We start from the raw sequence: 26,593 nt of genomic DNA on the forward strand, positions 1-26,593 counted from the left end.
CTCCACTCTAGACAGGCCTGCGGTGCACTTCCTCACAGGGGTCCTTCCGTCATTCATTGTCATGCTCTCTCTGGTCCTTATGGACATTTGAGTTTGCTACGTGTGTATTACTGGGTGGAGACGGTGTAAAGACCAAGGTTCTGGAGCTTACGGCCCGTTGCAGTGGACACGTTCGCAGACAATCCAGAGAGGAAAGCGGCGCGCAGTCGCCCTCTTCCCTGGGGCATCACGGAGACTAGGGATGCTGCGGGCGCGGCGAAAGGACAGCGATGAGAGAGGACATAGCTGCGGCAAAGGACCCGCGGGCTCCGGGACTGGCGCCAGGCTGGAGAGCAGGTCTCTCGTCTGGGAGCTCCGCCTGGAGCCCCAGCTCGCCTCTCCGGGAGGTCAGTGCGTCAGACTCAGTTTCTTGGGCTGTCCCAGAGACGGAACTTGGGGCTTCAGAACTAAAGGCAGCAGCGCCTTGCTTCGCGGTCGGACAGCCTCCCAGAGCACTGTCCCGGGCCGGAAGTTGCCCAGCCGCCGCTTCGTCACGCGAAGGCGTGGTGCGGGGTTGGCGGTCCGGCCGGATGGGCGGTTGAGGAGGGAGCGGAGCAGCCGCGGGGACTTTCTTTCAGGCGGCGAGGCCGCGGAGGGCGCGGGGTGGAGGTACGAGCGCGCGGGAAGGAATGAAGGACGCACCTGGCAGCTGAGGATCGTGGCCGTTTCTAGAGGCGCCTGAGGCGCGTGCGCAGGCGTGGAGCGTCCGGGCGGGGGCGGGGGCGGGGGCGGGCCCTTAAAGGGGCCGCAGCGGAGGATTCGGGAGTCCGCGGAGAACCCGGGGTACCCAGGGGTGGGGGTGGGTGAGGATCGTGCGGTTGCACGGACCCCTTCAGTATCCCTGCTCCGGGTGGTGACCAGGCCCCGAGTAGAGCCGCCCTCGGAACCCAGTCTGTGGGCCGGCCCTGTGATCAATCCCCAGTTTAAGCGCGTCTCCCCGTCTCCAGCCCGCGGCGCTATGGCTCATGTCGGCTCTCGCAAGCGCTCGAGGAGTCGCAGCCGGTCCCGGGGGCGAGGGTCGGAAAAGAAAAGGAAGAAGAGCAGTAAGGACGCCCCGAGAAGCTGCTCGGCTTCTAGATCCCAAAGCCGCAAGGCCAGCACCACCTCCTCTGGGGCGGAGGGTGAGAACCAGAGGGAATGGGAAAGGGGTGAGGGAACTTCATGGAGGAAGTTGCAGGCAGCTGGGCGGGCTTCTCCGGACTGGCTGTGGGGAAATTGCGGTGAGCGCTCTTCAGAGGGACACAGAGTGTAGATCCTGGATATCTGGGTTGAAAGACGCTCAGAATCCGGGGGCTGGGCCAGCCCATTGAGTACGGAGTGAAGGGAGCACTTCATCATATTTTTGGTGCAGCTGGGTTTGAGATAATGGAGGCTGGCCGCCCTGCTCCTGGGCAGTGACTGCGCAGCCCAGAAAGTGCCTCTCCACAGGGTGCAGAGCCCTCCTCTAGAAAGCCCTGCCGGGAGGGTCTCACCCCTCTGTAGTCAGCCTAAGCCTGCTACGGGCCAGAGCAAGGGGACGAAGGTTTACTTCTTCGCCTCCTGGCCTTCCAGCCTCACCTTCTCTCTGCGTCACAGAGAGAAGCAAACACAAGGCCCGGAGGAGACCACGATCCAGCTCCTCCTCCTCTTCTTCCCGTTCTTCCAGCGGCTCGTCCTCCTCGTCCTCCTCCTCTTCCTCCAGCGATGGCCGGAAGAAGCGGGGGAAGCACAAGGACAAGAAGAGGAAGAAAAGGAAGAAAAGGAAGAAGAAGCTGAAGAAGAGAGACAAGGATAAGGCCAAGGTGCGGCAGACCGAGGCTGTGCCCGGACCCTCGCTGGACCAGTGGCACAGAGCAGCCGAGCAGGAAGAGGGTGGCCCAGGTACAGTGCTGCCGGTGTGCAAGGCGGGGAGGGTCCCCTCCCTGAGGCCCCCACTCCTGAGCCCCCCCCACCGCCACCTCCCTGCCATCTTACCTTCCAGTCCTGACGGACGAGCAGAAGTCCCGCATCCAGGCCATGAAGCCCATGACCAAGGAGGAGTGGGATGCCCGGCAGAGCGTCATCCGCAAGGTGGTGGACCCGGAGACAGGACGCACCAGGTGGGCAGCCGGGCCCCACAGCTGCATCTGGGCGCCCTGGTCCCAGACCGGCACTCTCAGGAGGAGCGGTGGTGGCTGCTTCTGCTGCTCTAAAAGGACCGAGGATGAGGGAGAAAAAGGAGTCACTCGTTGATGGGACTTCTCAGGCCACTGCTGCCCATCCCTCAGAGCAGGCGACTGCAGGGGCTGGAAGGGCCTTGGGGGGGGGTCTTCAAAGAGCCGCTGTTGGCTGGTCTGATGGCAGAGCCCACCGGGCTGCCCTCATCCCTGTCCCAAGGGTGGGAGGGAGGGGTGGGAGCGGCCAGGCTCTGGCTGCTCGAGATGGTGGGGGCCTGGAGGCCTGGCACCCCTCTGCTGGATGCTTCTGGTTCTGTTGCTCTGGCCTCTAACTTAGAGGCTCAGCCTCTTCCCCCTCCTCCTCTAGGCTCATTAAGGGAGACGGTGAGGTCTTAGAGGAAATCGTAACCAAGGAACGACACAGAGAGATCAACAAGGTGGGTGTCGATCCCTTGCCCAGGCCCACCCCCAGCTCTGCTTCTGATGTGTCCCCTCCTGTGTGCTTTCTTCCCCAGCAAGCCACCCGAGGGGATGGTCTGGCCTTCCAGATGCGAGCAGGGCTGCTGCCCTGAGGGCCCCACTGGCCAAGGCCTGCACACAGTGTTGGTGGCACAGCCTGAAGGCTGGCCTCAGGGTGGGCAGCAGGGAGCCCGTCGGATGCTGCTTGTCTCTCTCCTGCAGACCGGCCTCTGGCCCAGCCTCCTGTCAGATGCAGGGGGTGGAGGTCAGGGTCACTGGCCTAATTGGCTCCCCTAACTCCTGACAGAGTGCAGCTTCCCAGATATTAAAGGTACCCTGGTTGGAGACTTCTTCTGTGCTGTTGCTTTTTGTGCTGAGGTGGGGGAGAAGAGTGCAGCCCGACTTCCAGGGGAAAAATAAGGACTCCAGAAGCTTTTGGGGAAAGCACAGGCCACGTCAGCCACCTTTGCCCTCCTCACCCTCAGATGAGGTCCTGCCTGGACCAGACCCAGGGCCCCCACCTCCAGCTGAATCCCAGACCCTTGGCTCTTAAACTGGATTTGCTCAGGCTTGGAGAGAGGCTACTGCCCTCGCCGCTTATGCCACAGACGACCGCAGCTGAGAACCCTGGTGGCCTGGGAGGAATCCTGGCCCGGCTCACTGGCTGTGTCCTCTGTGAAGTAGAGGCTGACAGTACCCACCTCCCTGACCGGATTGCTGTGAGGACCAACTGAGTTCATGCCTGGGAAAGGGCTGGAAGGGGCTAGAAGGGGGCCCAGCGTAGGTAAGACCCCCGTGAGTGACTTGCTATTACTGTGAGCGTAGCTGACACTGTGTACTGGGAAGGACAGCCTCTCCCCTCACAGGACAGGCAGGGCCCCCATCCCGGCCCCCGCCCCCGCACCCCCCCCCCCCCCGCCCCCCTCTGGTTGCCGGCGCAGTACTGAGACCCAGAAGGAAGCCTTCCTGCTTCTTTAATTGGTGTAACAGACAACGACACAGTACACAGAGCACACTCAGGCCTGATGGAGCAGGGACAGCAAGGGCGGGCGGGGGCAAGTCAGGACACCACTCACATTCGGTCCAGACAGACAGACGGGGGGCCGAGACATGAAGACTGCGACGTGGCGGGCGGGCGGGCAGGCAGCTCAGACTGAGCTAGGAAGGGGGCGTGGGGTCTCTGTTGAGTCCCTCTTTAGAAATCAAAGAGAAGGCAGGTGGGGGGATCTGGGGGGGCGGGCTGAGGCTCAGTCCTGGGGGCTTGGGGGTGGGAGTGGGACTAAGGCTTCTACTCTAACAGGCCTGGGGTGGGGTGGCAGTCAGCAAGGCCTGCTTCACCCTTTGGTTACGACTGGTCGGGCCTGAGCCCTGCAGCTCAGCACCCAATGCTGTAAACATTTTTGGTATTTTTAAAGGACTCTGTCCTCCCTCTCTTAGTTTCTGAAAAACTGGTGCTTCCTTAAGAGGATAATGTGCCGAAAGGAATCTTCAGGGAGGCCAGGAAGCAGACCTGGATAGAGAAGAGAGACGTCAACGGGGAGGCTGGGCTGCCCACCTCGCCATCTATGGCTGAGGGCCGCTGGGAGAGGCCCGGGGACTATTGCTGTTGTCCTTGGCATGGCTGGCGGCTGGGCAGGCAGGCGGGGAGCTCGGAGCCGTGGGGGAGCTGCCCACTGGGAGAGGCCGAGCCCACTGCCCACCCGGCCTCCTGGGGCCAGGCGGCCTCCCAGCCTTTATTGCAGGCGGGCTGAGACTCTTCCAGGTGCTCCTCCGGATGGCTGCTCACCAGGCGACAGGCGAGCTGGGGTGAGGTGGGACCGACAGGAGGTGGCACTGGCCATGGGGCCCCTCGTCGGGGCTGTGATTGTCGGGCCAAGCGATTCCCACTGGGAGCAAGGGGTTAGATATTGCACTTTCACTGCAACAGTTACATTAAAACTTGGTCCATAAAATAATCGTCGCTTTATACATAATGCCTGAAACAACAACAAAAAGCTACATCTTAAATATGAATAAACCCTGAAGGTCCCATCCCTCCAGACATTTTTCTCTGCACAAAATAAATAGCTTTCACTCTGTACAGACCCACTTTTGCAGAACATTTACACGACCCTTTGGCTGTACATATCTACACACGGGAAAATGTTAACATCCGTCAGTGCGCCTCCCCGTCCCAGCCCACGAGGCCCTGAGGCCGTATCCAGGTTGGCAGCAGCTTCTCACAGAAGGAGCCCGGTCGCTGGACGGCTGGCTGGGGCCCGGCAGGCTCCCCCGTCTCAGAGAAGGTGGAGGAGCAGCAGAGGGGCTGCCCGGGGCTGAGCCACAGCTGAGACTGCAGTCGGTTCCGGGGAGGGAGGACTGATGCTCAGACCCAGCGCACAGGACAGCGCGGTCCTTACCAGGTGGGAAATGAAGTCGTGGCTGCCTGCCCTGAAGCTAACTAAGCGAGTTGTGGCTTCTTAGATTCGGCATCGAAACGGAATTGGTGTTAAAAAAAAACCTAAGTGTGTGCCCCACTCACCCCAGAGTAGAAATTCAGTGGAATTAACAGGGGTCAGGCGAGGCAGGGAGCCCACACCCCGCTGCCTGGGCAGGGGACAGGGCCCTGGGACCCAGAACCAGGCTGGACTCCGTCACAGTGCTGGGCGTTTTCACGTGGAGGGGCTGCGTTTGGTACTGAAAGAGTTAAGAAAAGGAAGCAGCCAAGGATTGCTCATTTAAAAAAACCTCATAGAAATCAGATTGGAGAAGTAGAAAGGTGTAGAAACGTGGAAGGGGGGGCCGAGGCGTGGGGCCTTGGCTGACGGCCGGCGAGGAGCGGAAGAAGTAGGCCCGGCCGGTCCCGGCCCCGCAGCCCGAGGCGAGGCTTCTCAGGAGCCACCCACCTCGGCTTCACCGGCCGGGCGGCCTGGGCTCTGCCTGGGGCTGAGAAGACGCCAGGCCCTCGGCTGGAAGGGGCTCCCGGTGGGGCAGCTAGAAGGGGTTGGGGGTCCAGGGCTGCCATGGGCTGGCGGGCCACGTGGAGCTGCGGAAATTACCATATGGCCTTTCTCTCCTACTTGTACAAGAATTCTCTGCCCTGGAGCCTTCTGTGTGGCGATGGGTCCTGGATCAGCAAACGCTGAATTTTCACGCACGTCAGCGGATCTGTAGCCATAGGAGATGGTGATGGGTCTCCACCCTCAAACTTCAGTGCAAAACCAGTGAGGTCGAGCAGTTGAGTAACTCGAGTTAACAAGAAGCAGGCTGTCCCCCGTTGGAGCTGCTACCAAGTGGGAGGGGACTTGGGGGTCGGGGCGAGCTAGTGGATGGGAGGTGCCCAGGCCTGGCATCAGGGTGCTGGGCGATCAACGCAGGGCAAGCGTCCGGGCGTGCCTTCCCGGCCAGTCCACGTTGGGGGGGGGTCCTGGTCCCTCCGTCATCCTCCGGCTGGTCGTCCTGCCAGTTTCCACGACAAGCTGGAACCCCGCAGACCCTAACACGTGAGGCAGGGCTGGGAGGGCTGTGTGTGGCGCGGCCCCGTGTCCTCCGCCGGGCCCTGGGACAAGCTGGGCCCCAGCCGACTGTCCGTGCCCAGGCCAGGCCTCCTGGCAGGGCGGGCCGCCCCGGCCTAGCACCATGGAGACCACAGCGCCTTGCTCCCGGAGCCCTACTTGGGGCCCGCAGCTGCCCCCGGCTCGGGCCGGCCGGCCATGGCGCGGCCCCAGCAGCCGGCCGCCACGCTCATGCTACGCTGTCCCCGCTGCTCGCCGTCCGCCTGGCTCTGCGTCCGCTCATGCCGGTGGCCGGGCCCGCTGGGCTGGGCCGAGATGGTGCGGAGCAGGTGGTTCCGGGAGCGCAGGAAGTCGCCCTGGCCGGGCAGGCCGAAGCTGCCCTTGCGCAGCGCCATGCGGGTGGCCGCGTTGCGGGCCGGCCGCGCCCGGTGGTTGTACTTGAGCTGGGCCAGGTGCGCCGCGTAGCCATCGGTGATGAACTGCGGGGGAGGGAGGGCAAAGCAGAGCACGGCTGTCAGGGGGCGGGGCTCCCGGGGCTGCGCGCGCGCGGCCGCCACGACGCGTCCGCTCACCTGGCACTGCTGCTGCAGCTTCTTGGTGGGCCGGCCCACGATGTAGATCTGCATGGGGGACAGGCTGATGGAGCTGTAGACCGCCACGTCCTTGGTGGAGCCGTAGGCCGCGTGCACGCGCAGGTGCAGCTGTGGGCAAGACGGGCGTGGGCGCGGGCTCGGCCCTTCCGCCCGTCCCCACCCCACTCCCTTCTAGCCGGGACCCACCTCAGAGATGAGCAGCTTCAGGAAGTTGGCCTTGTGCCTCAGCGGGTCGTGCACCAGGCCGTCACAGAAGGACACCACGCCGTGAGGGAAGTTGTGCTGGGCCAGCCATGCCACCACCCGCTGCTTCTGCATGTCAGGCCGGCCCGTCACATAGATGATGAGGTAGCCCAGGTCCTGCCAGTGCCTGGGGGCGAGGGGCAGGCCTGGGTGTCCCACGGACGCACTGTCCTCCCTCCTGGGCCGCCCAGCCAGTCCCCACGGGGGCCACTAAAGGGCGCCTCTCGGGTCAGGCGCCGACAGCAGCAGCAGCCAGACTGGCTGCAGCGCGGGGCTCACGGTCCCCACCCCCACCCCCTGCAGCAGGTGTGACTGGTCTCGTTAGAAGCAGCCCCGCTCCCCAGCTAAGGGAACTGAGGCATCAACAGCAAGAGGTTACAGCTGGGAAGCGTGACCAGGCCGCGGGGTCCCTGCCCCACGTCCCCGCTCTGGCACCCAGGGCCCTCCGCCGCCTGGCCGCGGAGCTGCCTGCCTCCGAGCCCCCCCGCTGCTGCTCGGAGCGCTCACCGCACCACGTCCACGGCCCCAGCCCGCACTTTGGGGTCGCTGCCCATGATGGACACGCTGGCGGCGAAGGAGCCGTCGATGCTGAAGACCACGAACTCCGTGCCCTTGGGCAGCACGGTGATGTAGCTGTCGGCAAACGTGTGGTCTCCCCTAGGAGGGGGCAGCTCATCAGAACCCACCAGGGCTCCTTCCTCCCGCCCCGGACGAGGCTGACCCGGCCTGCTCACTCCTCGGAGCTCATACCTGACCACCATCTTGACGGGGTAGACACCCACGCCCAGGCGGTGGGTCTCGGGGATGGTGTAGGAGACGCGCCCGCTGCTGTTGGTCACCAGCGTGTCCAGGTACAGCCACTCACCCGAGGGCGGCTGCATCATGATGTGCACGTCCACCTGGAGCCGGGAGGGCTGGTCACGGCTGGGCCGCGCCCTTGGCCTCCCCACCCCCACTTCCACCCCCCAGCCAGAGGGAGGCGAGGTGAGGGGGCTCCTGCGGGCTCCCTGTGTCTTCACCTTCTCCCCAGTCAGGGTGACCATGTCCAGGGGCCCATACATGAACCGGCCTGTCAGGACCTGCGGGCCATCCTCGTTGGCGACCGCGTCATTGATCCGGTGATTGGCCGTCACATTCTGGGGGGAGGAGGAGCAAAGCTGGGTCAGGGCTGGGGATGGAGGGGCGGCTGGGGCCTCCTGGGCTCAGCTCAAGCTTCCCATGGGTCTGGGGGGTGAGTACGGGTGCAAAGCTCAATGACCCAGCTCAGCCACTGAGCTACATGGCCTTGGCGCTGGTCCCCGTCTGTAAACGGGGTAACAGCTCCAACCCCAGACTGTGAGGATTAAGTAAGACAGCACACTTCTCTGTGACTCAGTTTTCTCATCTGTAAAATGGGGTCTTCTCGCGAGGATTCAATAGGACGACAGCTGTGGGGCCTGGGCACTCAGAGGACCCCTCACCCGCAGCTTCACGTGGGTCCTCTTGCGCTGCCACTTCTCTCTCGGCTTTGATGGAGTGAACACCGAGACCTCCTTGCCGTCCAGTTCCAAGATGCTGGAGTTGTCGTGCCTCATGACCTGGGAGGGGACACAGAGGGAGGCCATGGGGCAGGCTCAAGCCTGGGGCTTCCTGTTCTAGAGGGGAGAGGCCAGCGGCCCTAGGGGCCATGCTACCCCTGGGAGGGTTTGCGGGGGGGACACTATTTAACCCCACTGCAGTCTGCTCTCTGGCCCGTGAAGGTGCACATCCATTCACCCCATCTCAACATCCCCACGGCTTCCTCCATCCTGCTGGCTGTGGCGTCTGCTGGGGCCAGAAAGTGGGGCTCCCCACCGTCCTCATCTATGAAATGGGGCCACCTCAGCAGCGGTGTCAGTCGGGCCTCCTGAGAGGTGCAGGTGTGCCCGGCAGTGGGACCCTGGGTACCTGTCTCAGCAGGAAGGAGACCACATCCGTGGACTCCCAGTAGCTGGCGTGGAAGAGGTGGGGCAGGGCCACGGTGGGGAAGGCCGTCAGGGCGTCGGGGCAGTACAGGGCGTAGTCGATCCGCTTCTGACCCCACCACTTCGCAGCAACTGCCAAGAGGAGGGGCTGTGACTGCGCTGGGCCCCAGGGGCTCACCTGGCCCCTCAGGCCGGGCTCAGCCCAGAGGCAAGACCCTCCTCTGACCAGAGAGAAGGGCTGCAACCAAAGCAAGTCTCCTTCTCCCAGACTCGGCGACGGGGGAGCAGCAAGCAGCCAGGGCGCCCGAGGAGGGGGAGGTGGGGGACTGCGGCTCAGCCGGGAGGGTGTGGAGTTACAGGGGGAGGGGACAAGCCCAGTCTGCAGGCAGGACTCCCTGTCCCTGGTCCTGTCGACCCCCTGCCCTGGGCCTTATCACTGCCCTCTCCAGGCTTCTCCTGGACCCCCTGTCTGCCCCCGCAGGCCTCAAGGCTGTGAAAGGCTTTGCAGAGATGGAGTCACGATTCCTGGGCCCCAAGGCAAGGCCCGCTGTCCTCAGCACCTGGCAGGCAGGGTGTGAAGTGAGGGCCTTCAGTCTGCGGAGCCTGCGTGTGAAGCTGGCTCCCCCTCTGGGCTGGGGGACCGCCCCAGGTTTGCAAAAGCCTCCCCGGTGGCTGCACGCAGGAGGTGCACCTGGTTAGGCTCGGGGTGGCCCTGCTCTCCGCCTGCATGACGGGCAACCCCCAGTCCTCACCCGGCCTCCATCCAGCCGCCCCCCCGCCCCCCCCGCCCCCCGCTGCTCCTGCTTCCTCCCTGGAAGTCTGGATGCTCCCAGACCAAGCCGCCAGCTCCCCGCTAGGCCTCAGCGGGGCCCGGGGGTGAGGCATGCCTGGAAACAGAGCGTGACCCCAGTTAGAGGAGGCGGACGTGTGTGCATGGAGGGCCCGTGATGCCCGGGACCTTCTCTGATGTCTAAGTCGGGGAGGCGGGGGCCCTCCCCAGGCTGGGGCTCGCCTGCTGGCCCGGGGCGGTGGGAGATAGGGGGGGAGGGCAAGCAGGGACGGGCACCTGACGCTGGGGCTGTGGCTGAGCGGCGCACAGGCTCAGCCCTGCTGGGGCCACCACTGCCCCAACGGGCCAGGAGGACACCCACGCCGGCCTTAGCCCCGGACCCCTGCTCTGACAGGCAGCCTGGGAGCCAGTCAAGTGGCAGGGGGCCGCTGGCCCCAGGGGAGTGGGGGCGGGGGTGACCCGGACTCTGCTTCCAGCTGCTGAGAAGCTTCTGAGATGGGCAGGAGCGAAGGAAGCCGTGGGTGACTCTGCCTCCTGGGGCGGCAGGAGGGGCTGGCACAGGAGACCTCGCCTCCCTGGCTCCCCTTGGCCACCGCTGCAGCTTCTCCAGAAATGGGCCCCCCAGCTTTCTCCTTCAAGGAGCACCTGCCCCCCTGGGGCTAGGACCCCTCCTCCCAGACCCATCACTCCCCAGCTGAGACAGCACCGCCAATCTCCCACCACCTGGACTTGCCCCCCCATGCCCTGCCCCAGGGCCACCCCTTTCAACGCTCCTTCCTTCCAGAGTCCTCTATGGACACGGGAGCTGGATCACCCTTCGCTGCGGGGCCGTCCTGGGCACCGTACGGTGTTGAGCAGCACACCTGGTCTCTACCCACCAGATGCCAGTGGCGCCCACCCCAGTTGCCTCCAGACGCTGCAAACTGTCCTCTGGGGGACGGGCACAGTGGCCACCGTTGAGACTGGCTGCGACAGGGCAGAGCCCCCTTGCTGTGATGGGGAAGGCAGGCCCCGGCACTGCTGCACTCACTCTGGGCAATGCTGGACGCCGTGTAGCTCTCAGCCATGCCCGACACCTGGCTGGCGATGCTGATCTCGCTGGCCCGGCGGAAACCTCGGGCAGTGGGGGCTGTGCCGGGCGAGGAGGGGGCCGCGTGCTCTTGGAAGACCGCGTTGTGGGCCTGGAGTGCATCTGCTGCAGGCGGACAGGGACCAGAGACCGCGGGTAAGGAGGCCTCGCCCAGCCCGGCCCTCCAGCCCCCGAGCAGTGGGAGGGGGCGTCCAGCATGTGCCGGGGCTGGGGCGGCTGGAGCGGCCGCTGTGCCAGGCAAGGCCGACACGTCCAGCTGCAGAGGAGCAGGGGCATCTGAGCAAAGCTGGCAGAGTGGATGGGCCCAAGCATGCCAGGGCCCGCCTGCTCAGGGCCCAGAGCTGAGGCAGAGAGAAGGGAGTGCTGGGGCAGGGGTGGACAGACGGACCAATACAGACACAGTGGGCAGGGAGGCAAGGCGGCCGGGCTCATGCCCCACACCGGCCACCCTTCCAGCCCAGCCTTCTTGGCCTCTGGGGCTCGGCCTGGCCTGACCCACAGCCCGCGGCAGCTGGGTTTGGGGGCGCTAACAACAGGCGCCTGGGGCAGCTTCCCAGGGATGCCCAGGGCTGAGGACTGAGAATGAGGCAACACCCCTGCACATCCCTCACACACGGGCCACATCGAGCCAGCCCCGAATGGGCATCTGGGGGCAAAGGCAGGTGCTGAGGGCTCGAGCCGGGCTCACCTGGGCCCAGCCTGAGAACGGGGCTCGGCTACAGGACCCACATCTAGACGGGGTGCAGGAGATGCCTGGACCTCCTCAGGGAGAGGGAGTGGGGCCCTGAGAATCCAACCCCTCGCCAGGACCGAAGTCTTCTCCTGGGGGTCAGGTGGGTCCCAGCGGGCTCGAGGCCTCACCCCAACTCCTGCTGCTAGCCTCACAAACGGGGGAGAAAACCCTCGGACTGACACCTGTGCTGGGTGACCCTGAGACGGCTGCTCCCCTCTCTGGGCTCCTGCGCCTCCTCTGCTTTGGGTCCCCTCCCTGCTCTGCCCGGTGTCCAGAGAGGGGGCACCAAGCCTGCTCCCGGGGACCTGTCCTGCCCGGTCTCTGCTCCTCGCCACCACAGTGCCACAAATTCCGGGTGGCCAAGGAGGGCATGGGGGTCCCTGAGGACCAGCGGTCAGCCGGCGAAGCAGACTCCACCACAAGCAGGGGGGTTACACACACTCAGCAGAGCCCGGGCTGGGGCGGGGCCCGTCTTGCCAGGTGAGTGCGGGAACGGGGATACTGGTCTCCAGGAAGCCATCCCTGTGAGGGAGGGGGACCAGGGGGCCGCCCTCCAGGACCAGCTGGGGGTTTCTCTGCACGGTCTGGACTGGCGGTATATGGGGAGAGAAGAGGGGACACAAGAACAGACACTTGTGTGCACATGACACAGACACGTGCCGCTCCTCAAGAGCCAGGACATGACAGGACTGGGACACGGGGGCAGGTGGGACGGGCCCTTCCTGGGGGGCGAGAGTGGGCCACGGGCAACCCTCTCTCATGCTCCTGCACCCCAGCTTCAGGCTAGGTGACCTGGAGGCTCCGGAGCTGCCTGCCGTGGGGCTCCCTTCACAGGGCAGGACAATGCCCGGGACTCAGCCAGGGGCCCTCAGGTCCTCAGCTCTGCCTTGGCGGGGCGGTGGGGAGGGGAGCGAGGTGCCCAGCTGTGTGTGTGTGTGTTGGGCGGGGTGGGGGGGGAGGCCCTGGCCTGTGAGGCGGTCTCCCTCCTACCTCCCTGGGGTGGGTGGGGCTCATGCATCCGCACCTACACCAGGTGTCCCGCTTCCAAGGTGTTCAGTGCAGGCCGCCCCTCCCCGCACGGCAGGGCCAGCCCCGGCCTGGGGCACCCAAGGAGAGGGGACAAGTCCCACCCTCCCCCAGGGCCGGGGGCCCATGGGGCTCTCACCCAGCAGCGTCGAGCAGCCGTCCCCCAGCGGGTAGCGCTGGTAGCGGGGGATGCTGAGAGGCGGCAGGGCGTGGAATCGCCGCTCCAGCAGCGGCTCCAGGCGCGAGGCCGACGGGTCGGCGGGGTGGAACAGGTTGTAGACTTGCTGGCAGGCGGGCCGCAGCTGGAAAACTGGAGGTTGGAGAGGGGGGGCGAGTCGCAGAGCCTGGAGCTAGCTCCGCCCTCAGGAGGCGGGGCCTACAGCAGGTTGGGACTGGGTGGAGTGCGACGGGACGGGGTTGGGGATACAGAGAAACCCGAAACTGTGTCTCTATCAATTTTGGGATTCTGTTTGGGCCACTGTCCCTTTATTAACCAAATTTGTTTTAATTGAAAAAGTTATAATGACGGTGGTTAAAAAAATTTCTTTTTAAGTACAGAACTATATATGATAAAAGACATATAACGGAGGGTTCCCTTTCTCCCCAGAGCCCCGGGGCTGGCGCCCCACCTGCAACTTTTGGGAGCCTCACGCGCATGCGCGGCCCGAGCCGGGTGGAGCCGTCCTCCGCGATTAGAAATGTCTCTAGGCTGTGCGATGGGGCTGTGCTTTCGAACATCTCATAGTTGATGGGAAGATCACGTGAATGTCATTATAAACTATCAGTAACATATATCTCACTTTAAAAAATACATACAAATAGGAACATAATCTATGCTTTTTGAACATAATCTATGCTTTTTTTTCATTTAACACAATAAGTGGGAGTCTTTCGTATCAGCACTCTAGTTCCGCCCCATTCTTTTTAACTGCGGCGGGGTATTCCATTGTCTGGCTGTGCCGCAATTGATTTAACCAGCCCGCATCCCGTTTAGGTTGGTTCTGGTTTTTCACCATTACAGATGACGTTGCCCTAACATCAGTGTCTCTGAGTCTGTGCACTCATACCGAAGCCACTGTTTACTTGCTCTTGGGCAAGTGTCTACGCCTGCCTCTCTGAGCCTCAGTTTCCCTCTGGGGCCGCTGCACAGCTCTTGTAGGATGGCAGGTCTCCCTGGACCGCACTCGTTGATCCCGGGGTCACTGGGCAGGGACCGCTGCTCTGACGGCCGCTTAGCCCAGAGGTTCCGCCTCCCTGTGTGTGTAGCCATGAGGAGGAACCTGGAGCGGCGTGGCTGTGGTCCCTCCGGGGCTGGGAGGCCACCCGATCGAGGAGACTTTGGGGGTGGCTGGCTTCACATCTCTTCCTTATGGGAAGACCTTGGGCCTGGGAGACTGGGTCTGGCCCCATCTGATCCTGGGGCAGCCCCTTCTATCTCTGGACCTCAGCTCCCAGAGGTGCCTTGGAGATTAAACGAAACAGCGTGTTGGGAAATGGGGCCAGAGACTGAGCTGCTGAAGCTGGAGCAAAGGAGAGCAATGGGCCCTTGGTGGGGGGTGCAGAAAAGAGGAGGAAGGGGCCTGGGATGTGGCCATGGCCTCATGACAGGGGTCCACTGAGACCTTCTGCCCAGCTCATGCCCGCCCCCCACCCCCGCCTCACTCCTCCCCTGCAGAGACTCTCACCATCCAGGGAGGGGATGACGGTCTTCCTCAAGGCCAGGACCAGCCCCAGCGGGCACCCGAAGAGGAAGAGGTCAGCGATCTCAAAGTCGAACTTGCCCACGGCCCCTGCGCCGTCCAGCATGGTGGAGCTGCTTGAGCGGCGGGAGCTGGGCTCATTCCTCAGCACGCTGGCGTGGAGGCTGCAGACGCGGGGGGACGAATGAGGTCACACCACGGCCCTTCTCGGAGCTGGCCTGTCCTTAGCCTCCTGAAAGAGGCTCCTCAGGGGTCATCAGGCCCAAACGAGGCTTGGCCCCTGTGTGGTCCTGTGAGTGCAGCTGTCCGGCACCTGCTGGGACACCTCCGGTGACAGCAGGTCCCAACCTCTCTAGGGAGCCCACTGCCTCTGGGACAGCCCTGACCGGGATCACGCCGCCCCTGGTCAGTTCTGCCCCCCGATTCTGCCATCCCCACTTCCAGCCCTGGTCAATCTGTTCCCTCTGACTCAAGATGGCCCAAGGCGTGTGTCCAAGACCACAGCCGTACCCAACAAGCGCCTTCTCGTGGCTGAAGAGCCGTGGCCCAGTCTGGGGATGCCAGGACAAGGGCCGGGGGGCCTCCAGCACCCTCACGTTGGCCGTCGGCACGACCTGGCCCATGTCCTCCCTTCTGAGCCGTCCCTCAGAGCCCCCCCTCCCCTGGCGGGGGGCCCCGCTACCCACCTGGACAGAAAGGCCCGGTGCTGCTGGATGGTGTCCAGCTCGTAGGTGGACGAGTCACTCCTCTTGCGGGGCAGCTGCTGTCTGGGGTCTTCAGCGCCGCTGCTTCGGGGGATGTCGATGTTGCTGCGGCTCAGGTGCCGGCTGCTCTCCAGGTTGCCGCCGTGTGCCGCATTGACCGTCGTGCCCGGGGACAGCAGGTCAGTGTCCTGCAACGGGCCCATGCGGGCTCACTGCCCGGTGGCCACTGGCCTGGCCCCCTCTTCAGTGTCCTGGAAGCCGCGTCTGCCCCCCTGACTCCAGGCCCACTGGCCACTGCTCAGCGGCCTCTCACCCAAGCCAGGGAGGGAAAAGCCCTGTGCCTCTGTGCCCCACGGTCCCCCCCAGCCTTCACGCCTGGCCTGGCCTGCCCATGTGGGCCTTGCTCATCTCCCACGGATCCCGCTGCCTCGCCCGGCCTGCCAGGCCATTTGCTGCTCTGCAGCAGAGGGACCTTGGGTCCTCTCTCCTACTGGGCAGCTCAGAGGATCCACCCCCCAGGACCAGAGCCTGCTCCCCACGGTGCAGACCCTGCTTCAACGCCTGCTGAAGCTGCCGTGCTCCTAGGTTGAGCCGCGGCGCAGCTCTTCACCTGTCCCAGGCACCCACCCCCTGCCTTTGGGCACCTGCATTAGCAGCCTCTGCCCTTCCCTTTTTCTGCAGGCCTCTGGGATGTTCGGAGCCAGAGGGTGACAGTCCCCATCCTGGAGGTCCCCTGCTCCGGGGGCTGCGGGAAGCTAGTACCTGCACACTGGCCACACTGCCCCGGCGGCTGCTGCTCTGACTCTCAGACGCCGTCTGGTTGCTGCAGCATAAGGCATCGTACGCCAGGATGCCCCCGACGCAGTCCCCGATCAGGCAGACCTGGAGGGGGAGAGGCTCAGGGGCCTGAGAGCCCACCCTGCTTGCTGGAGGGCTGGCTGGGGAGAGCCCTGGCCTGGAGGACCAGGCCAGCCCACCCTGCAGGGTTTCTGTCTTCCCTTCCCCCACCCCACAACTCACCTGCCCGTTGAAGGTCACGCCCTCCTGGGACTTGATGAAGTCCCCGTAGGCGAGGTTGGCCCGCTGAATCACTGTGGCAACGGCCTCCTGGTAGTGGGGCGAGGAGGTTGCCAGCAGGGGCAGGGCGGCCAAGGGGACGTGGTCCTGGCTGCTGGACAGACAGCCTTCGTCGTGGCTGTAGGGGCTGAGGCTGGGGGCGGGAGACCGGTCAGGGGAGAGCAGGTGGCCTCAGCTCAGCCCAGTGGGCCCCCCTTCCCTGACCCGAGCATCAGAGCAGGAGCTGCCTGACACCCTGAGAGCCTCAGCCCTGACTTGGCAAACCTCGTGGGGATGCTTCCAGGCCAGGCATGGGGAACAGGGCCGGGGAGTAAGGCCGGTATGTCAGAGGCAGGTCAGCATCCCCACATTACAGATGCAGAAACTGAGGCTCAGCTCTGGGCCCCGGCCCCTCCAGGACTCTAGGCTCAGCCATCTGCCTAGGTTTTGCCGCCTCCCGGCAGAATAGGCTAGACGGCGGGTTTGGATGTCGGCACTGTGGTCCCAGTACTGCGGGGGGAGGGGGTGTCTCCTGACCCTCAGGGTCAGGGGAGGGGCAGGTGGCAGCGAGCCTGGGCACTCACTCGGAGACGAGGGCGAAGGCAGCGGAGCAGATGGGCGGGCAGGGCACCAGGCGGATGGCCAGGTGGCCCAGGGCGCTGGGGTAGTGCACGCGCATGACGGTGTCGAACACGGTGGCGATGGTGTTGGTGTCGCCCTGCTTGGAGCCGGGGTCCCCGGCGCCCGTGTCCAGGATGGTGCCTCCGTGCAGCAGCAGCAGCAGCACGTGGATCTTGGAGGGCGGCACGGCCAGCGGCGGGCTGACCTCGTCCTGTGCGGGTGGGGGGGGGGGGGGGTGAACTCCCTGGGGACTCGGCTTCTGGCCGAAGCTTCTGTCCTGCTGGGGGGACGCTTGTGGCGTCCCAGTCACTCCCTCTGAGACCCCATCTCAGTTCCTCTGCTCCGGGGCCTGGTGCCCCTCCCCCGGGGAGGCCCAGATGCTTTTTCCCTCCCCTCTGTGTTCAGCCCTGCTCCCTGCCGGCCTGACTGGGGCACAGAGGACACGGAGGGAGAGGGTCTCTTCCTTCCAAAGCACAACTCCACCTCCCATCTGCGGGCCCAGGCAGGGGCTTCTGGGCTTCCAGCTTTGGGGGGCAGGCAGAGGCTCAGCCCCGTGCGGGCCTTTGGGGCCTGCTTGCCCTCCGTGTGTCTGTGTCCAGACGTCGGTCTGTCACAGGCTCTCTTTTTTTTTAAATTTATTTTATTTATTCATTTTTGGCCGCGCTGGGTCTTCGTTGCTGTGTGCAGGCTTTTCTCTGGTTGCCGTGAGCAGGGGCTACGCACGCAGGCTTCGTTGCTCTGCGGCATGTGGGATCTTCCCGGACCAGGGCTCGAACCCGTGTCCCCTGCATTGGCAGGTGGATTCTTAACCACTGCGCCACCAGGGAAGCCCTCACAGGCTCTCTTAAGAGGGGCTGGGGGGGACTTCCCTGGCGGTCCAGTGGTTGAGAATCCGCCTTCCAATGCAGGGGATACAGGTTCAATCCCTGGTTGGGGAACTAAGATCCCACATGCTGTGGGGCAACTAAGCCCGCGCCACAACTAGAGAGAAGCCTGTGCACCGCACCGAAGACCCAATGCAGCCAAAAAACAAAACAAACCAAACCAAAACAAAAAAATTCTGAGGCAAGCAATTAAAGAAAAAAAAAAGAAAAAGAGGGGCGGCGGGGGTTAGGGATTCAGATTCAGCTTGGCCGCTCAGCCAGCAGCTCTGAGCTCTCCCTCCATCTACATGGGCCCTCGCCCGCTGCCCCAGGCCCATGGCCCCCAGGCCCTGCCATTCCCAGACTCTAAGACCAAGGTCCTCAAGAGCAGAGATGTCCCAGAGGTGGCAGAACCCCAGCATCTTAGAGTGGGGAGGGCAACGCAGGTGTGTCTATCTGACCCCCCCTCATTTGTGAGGAGTCATGCCCCCACTTCTTGCTGGTCAGCCCTGCTTATGAAGTCCAAGTGAGACTTGCACACATCCACCATGGGAATGGAACTGTTCTATCTAGAGACGAGGTGGCCCAGAGAGGCCAAGGGACTTGTCTAATATCACACAGCACGTCAGTACCAAGCTGGACCGGAACCCAGAGCTCCTGCCACCAGCTCAGTGCTCTTCTGCTACCCCAGGCTGTAGCCCCATCCCCAGGGGCCTCTCCCCATCTCTGGCTTCTGGTGTGGGAGGCCAGGTCCAGGGCCCAAGAGAGCCACAGGTGAGTACTTGCTTTTCCCATATTATGTTAGGGGCTGAGGGGGGCGGGGAAGGGAGCTGAAGAGAGGGGCCTGTCCCTAAGGAACTCAGGAGCAGAACAAGGGGCTGGAGCCATCTGGAGGGTCCATGGGGGATCAGCTGGCCCTGAACTGGGCCACCGGATGGCAGGAGGTGGGGCAGCAGCAGGACCCAAGTGTCAATACAGAGCCCAAGAGCGGGCTGGGCAGTGTGGGCACGAACCCAGGGACTGGCGAGGCCACCAGGAACGGGTCGGGCTGGGCTGGAAGCCTCTGAGCAGCAGAGGGCTTTGGGCGGGAGGAAGGCTGGTGGGTGGTACCGGGCCTGGGGTGGGGGCAAGGCTGGGCTGCCTCAGTCCCCAAGAGGGGGCTGGTCATCGGCCGGTCGTGGGCCACAGGGCCTGGGCAGGAATGAACTCACGGCCCAAGGCAGGGTGGGGTCACTGGCTGCCCAGACCACAGGCCAGGACAGAAGCACCAGATGGTCCCAAAGACTGATCAACACAGCTAGGCGAGAGGCTCGTGGAAGGCACGTCCCACAGCACCCTCCCTGTCACCCAGACACGGCCCCTAGTCACCTGGGACGCGCAGGGCAGGGCTGGGCAGTGCGGGGCTGAGAGAATCCTGCCTGTGCCTGGCTGCTGGGACCCAGTGCTGGAGGCTGGGGACTCTTCAGGGACCCAGGAGGCCGGTCCGAGACACAGCTTTCCTCCCATTCAAACTGCTTTCTACAGGGGCACACCCTGCCTGAGACTCGAACCCCAGTGGGAACAGAGCCACTGGGAGGTGGGGCCTGGGAGCCAGCTCTGGAGAGCCAGGGGTCCCCACCAGTGACTAGGTAAAGCCGTCCTCCTTCCTCGAGCCTGGGAGAAGAGCCTCCGGTTTGGGGACCGTTGCCAGCAAAGGGATCTGACTCTGGATGGCGGTGTCCCAGAACCAGTGCTGGGTCCAAATGCACATCCCCAGGAAGATCCAGAGCCCGAGGCCCCTTCTGCCCCTCCTGGGGGGCCATCAGAGCTGTGTGCGCCGAAGGCAAGGAGGGGGCTCCGTTTGCTTTATTGCCATTAACCGGCAATTGGGAATCAATTCCTCTCGTCCCAGTTACCCTTCTAGAAAAGCCCGCTTCGACCTCAGACCTCAAAGAGAACCCCAAGAGGAGGAGGGCGGTGTGGATGCACCCCCTCCCCGGTCCAAACTCCCCACGGGTCCTGAGTCCCCAGAGGTGCCGTCTCCACCTTGGGCAGCTAGAGGCCAGAGCAGTGAGGTGACCGCAGCGTGTGATAGCCCCACTCCGCCCCGGCTCCTGCCCCAGTGCAAACAGCTCTGACCGCCCACAGGTGGAGGAGGAGAAGGGGCGTGAGCTCCATGCAAAGAACCCCCGAAGCGGACATAAGCGCTCTACCAAGACAGCTTTATTGGACACTGAGAGCTTTTCCCACCCCTGGCGGGGCGGCCACAGCCGGCCACATCACTTCTGCCTAGATGACTTTCGCTTCCTCCCCTTCTATCTTTTTTCCTTCAGGGACTTCAGACAAGCTGAGCACAAGGTGAAGATCTTATTTTTGATCTGGAATTTACAAGTTTCTCATTTTGCTTTCCAAAGGTGGAGCGGGGTCAAGGCCTTCCTCGAGGGAGCTGTCTGCAGTCCCTACTGGTTCTCCGGGACATCAGAGGGGGTGGGCCCCAGGCCTCTCTCTAGTGGTGCCCAGGCCAGTGTGGACATGATGCTGTGGGAGCCAAGTTCTGCCTCTGTGGTCTCCCCCGCGGGACTGGCCCTTTACGCCCTGCCCTCCCCGCTGCAGCCCTGGCCCCTCCACCTCGGCACCCACCTCGATGATGTTCAGCTGCTCCACACTGGAGGCCACCCTGAACTCGGGGGCGCTCTGGCGGTACAGACCGTCTGCAACACAGAAGCGGTGGGCGGGTGTGAGCGAAGGGGCAGGCCCAGCGGACAGAGGCTGTGACCATGACAAGCAGGGCCCGAGGTGTCCCCCCAACCCTCCTGGGTGCTTGGGTGCGCCTCCTTAGGAGGCTGTAACCTGCAGCCCCCCCGCTGGTTACCCTGTGTGTCCTCTGGCTCAGGGCTTTCGATTTTGTCCATGAGGTCATTGGAGTTCCACTTGGTGATGTCCTTGGGGAACATTTCCTCTGAATCGGACAGGTCCTCTGGGGAGGAGAGAGAGGGGCTCCAGCACCCCGATCAAGGGCAGGGAGTCAGGGGAGGGGGGGCGCTGGGAGGCCTAAGAGTGGCCGCTCTGGGGGCTCCCATGCTTCTCTGGCCCGTGTGGCCCTCCCCACTTGGTTCTATGCTCTCCCTTCCTTAACAGAACGGACACATGGCCACATACCCACGGGGCTTCTGCCTGATGTTTTTCAAAAAATTGTGGTTAACTTTCACTTAACATAAAATTCACCATTTTAACCATTTTCAAGTAGCATTTAGTCCATTCACAATGCTGTGCAACCATGAGCTCTATCTGGTTCCAGAACTTCTCCATCTCCCCCGATGGAAACCTGTCCCCATTAGCAGTCATGCCTCCTCCCCCGCCTCTCCCAGACCCTGGCAACCACCGGTTGACTTTCTGTCCTTATGGATTTGCCTGTTCGGGACATTTCCCATACATGGGATCATACGGTATGTGGTCTTTTGTGTCTGGCTTCTTCTACTTCCCATGGTGTTTCTAAGTTTCAACCACGTGTCAGTGCCTCATCCCTTTTCATGCCCGAGTCGTATTGCATCGTATGGATGGACCACATCTTGTTTCTCCATGATGTTCCTGACTTTTCAATGTCCACAAAACTACAGCTTAGTGAGAAGTGCTGCTATGAACAGTTCCATCCATGACTCTTTTTTTCTGCTTTTCTGAGAACTTCCACCCATGACTGCTGGGTAGGAAGCAGCTGTCTGGACTCTGGCATGGCTGGTCCCTCCTCTGGGTCACTGGGACAGTTTCCCCAGGACACTGCGGCTCTGGCATCTCCTGCTCTGCCGTCTCTTCTCTTTTCCAGCTTTTTCTGAAGTTTCTACATTAGATGTGTCTTTTCCTCATATCAGGGACACAGAGCCAGGAGGGGCTCAGCCTCTTGGCCTGGCTGGAGGGGAGTGGGAGTATGGGATGTCCCAAACACCCTCTCTACCCTCAGGGAGGCCCCAGGTGCAGAGGCCGGCTCAGGAACCACCTGCCTCCCGTTCCAGGTCCCCACCCCAGGGCCATACCTGCCTCCGCCCTGCTGTGTGCCTGTGGGCACGTCCCTGTCCCTTTCTGAGTCTGTTCTGCCTTATAAACTGCAAACCTGTCTCCCTTTACCTGCCTGCCGGCCCCTCTTACTTCCTCAAGAGGAAAGGCAAAGGTACGAAGCAAGGATATTTGGTATGTGCATCTTCCCAGCACAGGTGGGTGATTTATCCGGCTGTTTGCTTGCTGTGCTTATTCTGGGATTCGTGGGAAAATGGGCACTTCATGTATTTTCTACTTGTTTGTATTTTCTAAGGTTTCTACATTAGACGTGTGTTAATTTAATCATGAAAAGACAGTAATTACAAAAATTAGAAGATTACAAGAAGTTATGCTTTTGTAAAGCTTCTTAGGGAATTATTATTATTATTATTATTTTGGCCACGTCGCATGGCTTGCGGGATCTTATTTCCCTGACCAGGCATTGAACCCGGGCCACGGCAGTGAAAGCACCGAGTCCTAATCCCTGGACCGCCAGGGAATTCCCTTCGGGAATTAAATTCACATATGGAAAAAATGTCACCGTCTGATTGTAAATCCATTTTGGGGGGTTCGAGAGAACAGTCCCCACCTGCCAGACCCCGTGCACATTCTGATACCAGGTTAGGGTGAGTGTGAGACCCCAGACTCCTGGTGACTTCATCTCATCCTGCCCCTGCCCCCACGTGCTGCTGTTCACCCAGAACTTTTCACAGGTAATCCCCACCTTGACTTGCATCCCCTGCAGCTCTTTCAGACCCCTCCCCTCCCCCTCTTGAGAAGGCCCGTGTGCTCCAGGGTGCCCGCCTACCGTGAGCATCAAAGAACTCATCATCCGAGCTCTCGTCTGAGTCCCGGGCGATACTCTGCATCCTCCACTCCGAGATGCTGTGGCGGGAAGGACTCGCTGGAAGGCAAAACCCCAGACTGACCGACCACCCAGCAGCGCTGGGATGAGCGGGCAGAGGCAGGCAGGTGCGATGATGCTGGAGTAGGGCCAGGAGGGCTCAGAAGGGGATGAAATGGAGAAATGAGGGCGGGGCGGCTCTGACTCATCTCCCAGCCCACCTGGCACAATGCAGTCCTGTCCCGGGAGGACGTGGATGGGGGAGGGTATCAGGTATGAGGCCAGGACGTGCAGTCACCCAGGCTTGGGTCTGCTCCTGTGCCCTTGACCTGATCTGCTCAGGAGCGAGGCCCCCTCCCTTTTTTTGCCGCACCACTGCGTGGCATGTGGGATCTTAGTTCCCCGACCAGGGATTGAACCCGGGCCCTGGCAGTGGACCGCCAGGGAATCTCCAGGAGCGAGCCCGTTCAACTCTGCCACTGCGGGGCCGACAGACAGGGATGCCCGGCAGGGGCAGGAAGTGAGATTAAAGGTATCGATGCGTGTGTTTCCATGGATCCCTTCAGCACAGCACAAGCCTGGTGTGGGAAAAGCTGGATTTGCGGGAGGCGGGGGACTCCTGGCGTTTTATACAAAATACCCCGAGTTTCCCCAATAACCACCGCACTTTCAAGTAAGTTCCAGAGAAAGGCCTTTCTGAGTATCTGAAGCCTTTCAGGTTCCTTCGCCCTGGCCGCTCCCTCAGGCGCAGAAGCCTCTCCTGGGTGCGCTGGGTGCAGCCCGCCCAGAACCCCCCACCCCACCTTGGAACCCTGGCTCCTCAGAGCTGCAGCCGGCTGGGTCCCAGGAGGGGTTGGGAGTGGGGATCCCACGTGGCCAGCCTGCCTGTCTCAGGCGGGCTGTGTGGGTGAGTCTGGGTGGGTGAGTCTGGGGGAACCTGCCAGGGTTGGGGCAACGCCCTGGGCTTCACTCCGAGGCGGAGGCTGCAAGGAGGTGACTAGTTCTGAGTCCCTACAGGTGTGGCCCGCAGGTCCGAAAGCAAGAGTCCACCTTCAGAGTTAGAACTCCCCGGCAGAGGCACGGGGCTGCCGGGCAGGGGCAGTCGCCGGGGTGGACGAGTAGAGGGCAGGGACACCCGCGGGGACAGAGTGCGCTCACCTCCCCGCTTGGACGACCGGGACGACTTGGAGGACGTGGACCACTGCTTCTTCAGGCCCCTGCCCACCAGGGGCTCCCCACCGCTGCTGCTGGGCTGGGGGGGCTCCCTGGGGGCCTGGTCCTGGGTGGCCTCATCCTTGGCCAGCTCCGCGGCCCCCTTGTCGTCCTCATTGAACTGGGCCATCTTGCGGGACAGCATGAGCTGCGCCTCCTTCTCCAGCTCCCGGATGTTGTCCATGTTCAGCCCGTACCACTCGTCCTGCCAGCACCAGGCCTGCCGGTGGGCCCTCACCATCACCTTCCGCAGGCCTGGCGGGGAGGGAGAGAGAGAGACGCCCGTGTTACAGCCCCCCGGGGACTCCTAGGCTGGGAGGTGCCCCATGTTGCAGGACAGGCTCTGCCCCTCACCCACTGTGTGGCCTCCAGCAAACCACTGCCCTCGTGCCCGTTTCCCCATGTGTAGAGGAGGGGTCCGGCTCACAGATGGCTTCACAAGCTCCCAGTGGCTCTGTAACTGGGGTACTGGGGCTTCCCAAAGTACTGTGTCTGCTCAGAAGCCATGCTGAGTTTTGCGGGGGGAGGGGGAATTCCTGCCTTGTGGGGAGCTGGAGGAGGACTTCCTGAGTGTTTCCTATCTCAGAGTCAAGGACACTTCTCTTGTTGAATTTCCCACGGGAAAGTCAACCTCAAGTTCGAAGCACGTTGGTCCTTTCTCTTTTAAACAGAATATATACACATACAATATAAAATAAGATATAAAATACAATAAAGTACGATATATAGGAATATATCATATATAGAAAATAAGATACTTTTAAGGTATAAAGAATAGAAGAACCACAGGGTCAGGAAGCAGATGGGGGCTGCCTTGGGTGGGGATGACAGTGGGGGTGATTGTGAAAGACTCTGGGGGCATGGAATGTTCTAGAACTGTGTGCACTACTCTGCAAACACACTCAAGCTTACGGAACTCAAACTTCTCTTACAACAGATGCAAAATCAGGCCTCAATAGGCTGCTTAAAAAACATTAAGAAGAAATAAAGCATTTCCCCCCCCACCCCGCCCCCCCACCCCCCACACCACCCATCGAGGGAACAGACGTGACCAGTAACACGGAGCCCACGGTCGCCCTCCCAGACGCATCTTCCTCCCGCCCTGAAAGGGTCCATCCTGAATTTTGTGTTTATCACTTGCTTTTCTTTCCGTGTTTTTCTATACAATATGTTGGGTTGGCCTACATGTTGTTGACATTTACATGTATGTGTCATACCGCATGTATTTTTCTGCCACTTGCCTTTTTTGGGTGAGTTGCCGCTTTGTTGCTGTATGGTATTTATTTGTTTGAAATACCACATTTTATTTATTCTCTCTCCTGCCAGTGGGCCTTTGGCTCACTTTCATTGTTTGTCCGTTTTGCTTTTACAATCCTGCTGCTCTGAACATTCCAGAACGTGCATTTGAGTTTCTCCAGGGGGGCAAACCCGGAAGGGTCATCACTGAGTCTTCCTCACGCTTTCCTAGAGAAAGCTGAGCGGCTTCCCAGGTGGTCCAGCCCTTCCTCATTCCCAGGCTGGTCTCTGGCAACCCTTCCTCCGGGCTCACCTCCTGATTCCCACTTGCAGCCTCGCTCAGGCCACTCGGCCTCCTCAGCCGTCCTGTCTATATCCCTTCATTCCCAAAAGCCTGCCTGGGAGAAACTCCCTCTCACCCCTGCTCCTAGGAGGGTGCCCCCAAGCCCCGGGCCGTGGCCTCAGGCACGCCACCCTCAGGGTCAGCCAGCACCCACACTGGACAGACCGTCTGATGAGATGTGACGTGCAGACAAGGACGGCTGGGACGGGAGATCTGGGTTCAGACCCAGGGCTGGCCCTGGGCTTCCTCCACTGCAAATGGGGGTTGGAGGGGGTGACAGTGGCCACCCTGTAGGGCCATGGAGAGCTGATGTGACACCTGTGAAGTATACCATCAGTGCTGTGACTCTGCTCATGGCTACACAGTCCCCCTTGCTCTTGGAGTGAGCAGGTGTCTGCCCAGGTACCACTCCTCGATCATGAGCCTCGGGGCTAAAACCAGGCCCTGGGCACTGACCTCTGCCCTGACTGGGGGGCAGGGAGGAGCCCGGGTCGGCACTAGCTCCTTCTAGAACCCCTGGGCATCTGTTGTCCCGTTCCCTGGGCACCCGCTCTGGCCCAGGCGGGCGTGGGTGTAGGACAGGAGGATGTGTAAGATGCTCTCCCCTGGGACTTCCAGCCCAAAGCGGGCGGCAGCACCGGGGCAGAGCCTGGGGTCTGGCCTTGGGGTGCCGAGAGGTGCTGTGAGCAGCAGGGGGGCAGTCCCCTGGGGCTGCTCCCCCATGGTGGGTGGGCATCACATGTTACAAATACCAGCCAGTCCGGAGTGTCTGGGGCAGGCATACACTGCCTGTCGTCTGTAGGTGCTCGGCAAGTGTTTATATGGTCAAGGTAAACCAGGTGGGTGGCTGCATGTGGGCCTTGGGGGTCGCCTGTCCAGAGTAAGACAGAAACGTGGAGTCCCGGGCAGATGTAGAGAAGGAGGGCGGGCAGACAGGGGGACACAGCCGGTGAGGCCGGGCGCGCTCACCCGTGTCGTGGATGAACCTCTCGATCTTGGACTGCATGCCCCAGTAGCGGAACTCCACCTTGCAGAGCTTGTAGGCGCACATTATGGGGAAGACCTGCTGCTTGTACTCCTCGATCCAGTTCTCGGACAGGGGCCCCCGCTGAGTCTTGGTGGAGTAGAACAGCTTGGGGTCCTCTTCCGTCTTATACTCGTTGGGGGGCACGGGGTCCTTGACGATGTCGATGAAATCTACAGGGAGACCCCATGAGTGACCACTTCTGCCCCAACCTCCACCCCACTCCTCCCCATCCAGTCTCCTCGACATGTCCCTGCCACCCCCCAAATCCTTGTAGGGCCGCAGGCCTCGAGGTGCCACGGGGCCCGACGTGGGGGTGAGGATGTTGTTCTGGCCCACCCCGACCCCGAGCTCCCCCGCCCTCAGGACCTGTGGCTTTCCTTGTTGCCTTTTCAGATCATTTCAGCAACCCCCCTGTTTTGGGCACACTTGCCAAA

General features: G+C 62.2%; 2 protein-coding genes across 19 annotated transcripts in view; one reads left to right on the forward strand and one right to left on the reverse strand.

Annotated features, from left to right (window-relative positions):
* The first annotated feature begins 91 nt into the window (after positions 1 to 91).
* ARL6IP4 (ARF like GTPase 6 interacting protein 4) lies at positions 92 to 2,983 on the forward strand. 11 transcript variants are annotated; one of them, XM_082418324.1, is made up of 6 exons: positions 506 to 726; positions 987 to 1,160; positions 1,591 to 1,899; positions 2,000 to 2,117; positions 2,542 to 2,611; positions 2,694 to 2,983. In XM_082418324.1, the coding sequence occupies exons 2-6, from the start codon at positions 998 to 1,000 to the stop codon at positions 2,928 to 2,930; spliced, it is 897 nt and encodes a 298-aa protein (XP_082274450.1). In that variant the 5' UTR covers positions 506 to 726; positions 987 to 997; the 3' UTR covers positions 2,931 to 2,983. The 11 variants fall into 11 exon arrangements, 10 of the variants coding, with proteins under 10 accessions (XP_082274453.1, XP_082274445.1, XP_082274449.1 ...); XM_082418320.1 differs by having other exon boundaries at positions 507 to 726; positions 2,690 to 2,983; XM_082418326.1 differs by having other exon boundaries at positions 507 to 726; positions 1,615 to 1,899.
* A 1,593-nt stretch (positions 2,984 to 4,576) lies between these two features.
* The window catches only part of PITPNM2 (phosphatidylinositol transfer protein membrane associated 2), a 143,790-nt gene continuing 121,773 nt past the window's right edge, over positions 4,577 to 26,593 (reverse strand). For 6 of the 8 annotated variants that reach the window (XM_082418181.1, XM_082418183.1, XM_082418187.1 and 3 more), the window contains 20 exons: positions 26,102 to 26,329; positions 23,500 to 23,808; positions 22,306 to 22,401; positions 20,341 to 20,445; positions 20,109 to 20,179; positions 16,590 to 16,837; positions 15,970 to 16,159; positions 15,712 to 15,831; positions 14,932 to 15,137; positions 14,231 to 14,409; positions 12,685 to 12,855; positions 10,727 to 10,891; positions 8,890 to 9,038; positions 8,424 to 8,540; positions 7,983 to 8,099; positions 7,714 to 7,862; positions 7,471 to 7,620; positions 6,907 to 7,090; positions 6,700 to 6,828; positions 4,732 to 6,606 (listed from right to left, as the gene is read on the reverse strand). In XM_082418181.1, the coding sequence (XP_082274307.1) occupies positions 6,283 to 6,606; positions 6,700 to 6,828; positions 6,907 to 7,090; positions 7,471 to 7,620; positions 7,714 to 7,862; positions 7,983 to 8,099; positions 8,424 to 8,540; positions 8,890 to 9,038; positions 10,727 to 10,891; positions 12,685 to 12,855; positions 14,231 to 14,409; positions 14,932 to 15,137; positions 15,712 to 15,831; positions 15,970 to 16,159; positions 16,590 to 16,837; positions 20,109 to 20,179; positions 20,341 to 20,445; positions 22,306 to 22,401; positions 23,500 to 23,808; positions 26,102 to 26,329 (3,407 nt within the window). In that variant the 3' untranslated portion in view covers positions 4,732 to 6,282. Of the gene's footprint in view, positions 4,610 to 4,731; positions 6,607 to 6,699; positions 6,829 to 6,906; positions 7,091 to 7,470; positions 7,621 to 7,713; positions 7,863 to 7,982; positions 8,100 to 8,423; positions 8,541 to 8,889; positions 9,039 to 10,726; positions 10,892 to 12,684; positions 12,856 to 14,230; positions 14,410 to 14,931; positions 15,138 to 15,711; positions 15,832 to 15,969; positions 16,160 to 16,589; positions 16,838 to 20,108; positions 20,180 to 20,340; positions 20,446 to 22,305; positions 22,402 to 23,499; positions 23,809 to 26,101; positions 26,330 to 26,593 lie in introns of those variants that run through there. The other 2 variants (XR_014251998.1, XM_082418182.1) reach the window with 2 other exon arrangements.

The sequence above is a fragment of the Balaenoptera physalus genome, assembly GCF_965194825.1.
Source record: "Balaenoptera physalus genome assembly, chromosome: 12".
Lineage (NCBI taxonomy): Eukaryota > Metazoa > Chordata > Mammalia > Artiodactyla > Balaenopteridae > Balaenoptera > Balaenoptera physalus.